General features: G+C 39.5%; 1 protein-coding gene across 5 annotated transcripts in view; it reads right to left on the reverse strand.

Annotated features, from left to right (window-relative positions):
* The window catches only part of LOC113815970 (potassium voltage-gated channel subfamily KQT member 1), a 727,087-nt gene that overhangs the window by 549,321 nt on the left and 172,766 nt on the right, over positions 1-5,000 (reverse strand). For all 5 annotated transcript variants that reach the window (XM_070144788.1, XM_070144786.1, XM_070144787.1 and 2 more), the window contains exon 4: positions 4,724-4,774. In XM_070144788.1, the coding sequence (XP_070000889.1) occupies positions 4,724-4,774 (51 nt within the window). The remainder of the gene's footprint in view (positions 1-4,723; positions 4,775-5,000) is intronic.

The raw sequence follows: 5,000 nt of genomic DNA on the forward strand, positions 1-5,000 counted from the left end.
AAAGAAGAAAAAAATCTTAGCTTCTCCGACACAGCAGCTTGAACACTTCAGCCTTCTCTTCGAATGTCTTAATTCTCTAAGAAGATTTAGAAGAAAAATTAGTTATCATTACAGAAACAATAACAAGGGATTTGAAATAAGTGAGTGAGTGGGATTAAGCTGGTTTGTATTAGGATTAAATGTAATCTTAGGGGTTTTAAGAGAGGGTTTGAACACGAATTTTTTTTGGACATGTTGAGCGATGGATATCTTAGGGTTAGCAGAGATATTTTAATTAGATTTTCACTTCGGAAGACTGATTGAAATATATTCGCTTTTATATCAGTGGTTTGTACGTACACACACACGCACACGCACATACACATACGTATACAGATGCGTACACACACACACACACACACACACACACACACACACACACACACACACACACACACACACACACACACACACACACACACACACACACAACCAGAAAGATCCAGATGATGTTAGGAAAATTAGGGGAAGCGATAAAAGATCCCAGAGCGTGAATTACGTGGCTAAAAGGGTACTAAAAGAAGTGTGAGTGAATTAATTAATTAATCAATTAATTAATGAGTGAGTGAATAAGTGAATAAGAGAGGAGACGATAGGGTATGAGGGAGAATAAGAAAGGTTAGAAGAAAAAAGTGGGATGTAGGATCAGGATACAAAGAAAAAGAAAGAAGGCAGACGGAAAAAATTAGAGAAAAGGAGGAGGAGGGGGAGGAGGAGGAGGGAGAGAGGAAGCGAGGTGTCTAAGCACACACAAGGAACGTAATTAAGAATGCGCTTCGCACAGCTGCCTCCCAATATGGTGAGCCCAAGTGGTGAGTGTGGTGAAATGGGTGATGAAAAGCGTGGATGGGAGAAAATACGAAACAACGAAGTATAATAAGCAGACTGGCAATAAGGTGAAGAAGAGAGAAAATGCGCGCGGAAATTGAGATGGGACCCGAGAAGGAAATGAGAGGCGTTGGGTACTCATCAGGGGAGGAGGGGAAGGGGGCGGGGCTTAGGTGAAGGGGCAGGGCTTAGAGGAAGGGGAGTAGAAGGAGAGGATGAAGAAAATAGGAATAGGAAGGGGCGGGGTACAAGGGAAGGTGGGAAGGAGGAGAAGATGAAAAAAGTAGGAATAAGGGTGGGGCTTAATGGAAGAGGTGGGGCTTAGGGAAAAGGGGTGGGGCTTAGGGGAAAGGGTGGGGTTTAGGGGAACAGGTGGGGAAGAGGTGGGGCTTCGGGGAAAAGGGTGGGGCTTAGGGGAAGGGGTGAGGCTTTGGGAAAGGGATGAGGCTTAGGGGAAGGGGTGGGGTTTAGGGGAAGGGGTGAGGTTTAGGGGAAGGGGTGGGGCTTAGAGGAAGGGGTGGGGTTTAGAGGAAGGGGTGGGGCTTAGGGGAAGGGGTGGGGCTTAGAGGAAGGGGTGGGGCTTAGGGGAAGGGGTGGGGCTTAGGGAAAGAGGTGGGGCTTAGGGGAACATGTGAGGCTTTGGGGAAAGGGTGGGGCTTAGGGGAAAGGGTGGGGCTTAGGGGAAGGGGTCGAGCCTAGGGGAAGGGATAAGGCTTAGAGGAAGGGGTCGCGCCTAAAGGAAGAGGTGAGGCTCATGGAACCGGGAACGGGGGAAGGGAGAGAGGACACTGAGAATGGGGTAGGAGGGGGAAGGGGGTAAAGCCTAGGATCTCATAAGAGGGAGAGGGGAAAAGGTAGGGGGCTAAGGGATGGGGTGGGGAAGGGGATGGGGTGGGGAAGGGAAAGAGGAAGGAAGGGCATGACACGCGCGAGAAGGGGGGGGGGGGGAGGGGAACGTAACACTGGGTATATATTTATATATGTACATATACATATATATATTTATATATATACATATACATACATATATATATATACATATATAGATATAGATATATATACATATAGATAGATAGATAGATATACATGCAAATATAAATATGAATATATATATATACATATATATATATATATATATATATCTATATATATATATATATATATAAACATATGTTTATATATATATATATATATATATATATATATATATAAACATATGTTTATATATATATATATATATATATATATATATATATATATATATATGTGTGTGTGTGTGTGTGTGTGTGTGTGTGTGTGTGTGTGTGTGTGTGTGTGTGTGTGTGTGTGTGTGTGTGTGTGTGTGTGTGCATACATACATACATATATATGTATATACGTATATATACATATATATTTTTCTATGCGTATATATATATAATTTTTTATTTGTGTGTATGTATAGATAGATAGATAGATAGATAGATAGATAGATAGATAGATAGATAGATAGATAGATAGATAGATAGATAGATAGATAGATAGATAGATAGATAGATGGATAGATAGAAAGACAGACAGACAGACAAATACACACATACACACAAGTTTGCGTATTTATATAAAGTATGTCAAATAAACAGTGTTATTATTTTCTCTCCCCTTTCTGTCGCATTTTTCTTTGTTTACGGAAGAATGTCGGCCAGCAGAGGACAGAGAAAGGGCCGTTGGTCTCATATCTTGTCTCGTCACTCAGATGGAAAATCCCGCCCACAGCGAGGAATTGTTTTGAAAAGCAGACAATCACGCATGCTTGTGTTTGTGTGTTTTTTTGTTTGTTTATAAGTGTGTGTTCCTTCTTTCGTTTGGTTTGTGTGTGTTATTTGGGTGTTTGTGTGTGTGTGTTTGAGTGAGTAAGAGTATTTCATAAATGTATAATCTTTTACTATTATATTCATATAGTCTAATCTATGCATTGGAGGATGTCAACATAGATCACAATTTTGTTATCATTATTATCATTATCTTTTTCACTAATATCAGAATCCTCATGTTTATCGTCATCCCCGTTCTATGACCCTTATTACTGATACTACTACTGTTAATGAATAATTCAGATTCCCGTCATTACTAACACAAACTTTTTTCCTTACACAAGAGGCTTAAAATGAATTTTGCAGCTGCTTTCCTCCACAACAAAGAAAATGAATAATGAATTTGAAAATACATAGGCATATATAGAATTTAAAAAAAACAAGAAGCACCCTGAGAGCGCATACCTCCGCCAAGGCAATAAGGTCACTGCTATTGAATCATTATGAATTTAGACATCCAAGTTAGGCAGAGACACATCTCTGGTAAAAAATGAAAAATAAAAAAACAATAATAACAATAAATAAATAAATACATCACAAGAACTTGTACATACATGCTCATCAAAGAACAAACCATCGCTACTAAAAATATAATCTCTTTGGAGGAGATGATAATACTAATACTGAGCAATAATAAGAAAAATAGAAATCATAATGCCAATAATAATAGTAATAGTAATGATAATAGTAATAATAATAATAATCACTATTATTATTATCATTATTGCTATTATTATTATTATAATCATAGTAAAAAAAGGCAACTGCCACATCGGGGATTGAACCCGGGACCATGAAGGTCGGAGTCCAGTGACCTATGCATTGGACCACCGTGGTAACTACAATTTACCGTGTAAATCTTCTATTTGGATACATCACTGTGATGTAAATGTGTTAAATGCGATGATGATGATGATGATGATGATGATGATGATAATTGATGATGATGATGATTTGATGATTGATGATGGCGATGGTGATGATCATGATGATGATAATTGTAATTAGAAGCACTCGGAGAGCACATACTTCTGCCACCAAAATTAAATGGCCTCTAAGTTGGCTAACACACACATCTGGTAAAAACTTCCTCCTGCTAACCAAAGAGCATATAAACCAACCAACCAACGCTACCAAAAACACACCCTTTTAGGCGGGGTTAAAAAACAACAACATATATAACAAACAAACACAGAAAAGCAAAGCCAAATGCACATGCAACCAAGACCGAGAGTAATCTATATCTGCACACAAATGCCAAGTTGCAAGTGCAGCCTCTTGCCATTCTTCTTGCAAGCGGCAAAGGCACTTGCAAGGTTGCGTGCGGTTGTTTTATTAGGGATGTTGACTGACAGAAAGTGATTATTGCAACACCCTCGAGAGAGAAGGTATTGGGGCTACTGTCTTGGGGAAGAGAAATGAGAAAGTACAAGAGGTGGTTCAAGGGATGGATGGAGAAAGAGGGAGGAAGGAAGGGAGGGAGGAGGAAGGAAGGGAGGAAGAGAGAGAGGGAGGGAGGGAGGGTAGAAGGAGAAATGGAGGGATAGAGAGAGGATGGAAGAGAGAAAATGGGTAAGGGAGAGAGAAAAAGTGAGAGAGATAGAAATAGAGACAGAGAGAATGAAAGAATGAGAGAGAGAAGGAAAGAGTGAGTAACGGGAGAAAGATCCAAAATTGGAAAGAGAATGAAACAGAGACACGAAGGCAGACAAAAGCCTCTGAAAAATAAACCTTAAAAAAATAATACGAAAACCACAAGACAACAACACCACACAAAAGAGAGACAACGAAAGAAAGCGAATATGGCAAACAACGAAGAATAAGAAAAAGAAGAAATATAAAAATAAAAATAAAAGACAAAGTCATTAGAAAGAAATACACAGCAACACTTCACACGAAAGAGAGACAACGAAAGAAAGCGAATATGGCAAACAACGAGAAAAAAGAAAAAGATGAAGAAGAAAAATAAAAGACAAAGTAATTAGAGAGAAATGTACAATTACCTTTGACTTCCATCTGGTATCGAAGTCCGAGGTTCGTCTTCCTTGTGTGCGCTGGTTGACACGAAGGAGAGGTCAAGAAAGGGAGAGAAGGAGAGAGAAATTGATAAACATGGAAATAGAAATGGCATAGATAACATAGACGAGTAGATACATATATTTAGCACAGAGTGGGTGGTTGTGTTTGAATGGTTGTTTTTCTTCTTTTTATCAAGTGCATGTGTGTGCGAGTGCATGTGCGTGTGCGTGTACGTGCGTGTGCGTGTGCATGTACGTGCGT

This window comes from Penaeus vannamei, chromosome 32 (assembly GCF_042767895.1).
Source record: "Penaeus vannamei isolate JL-2024 chromosome 32, ASM4276789v1, whole genome shotgun sequence".
Lineage (NCBI taxonomy): Eukaryota > Metazoa > Arthropoda > Malacostraca > Decapoda > Penaeidae > Penaeus > Penaeus vannamei.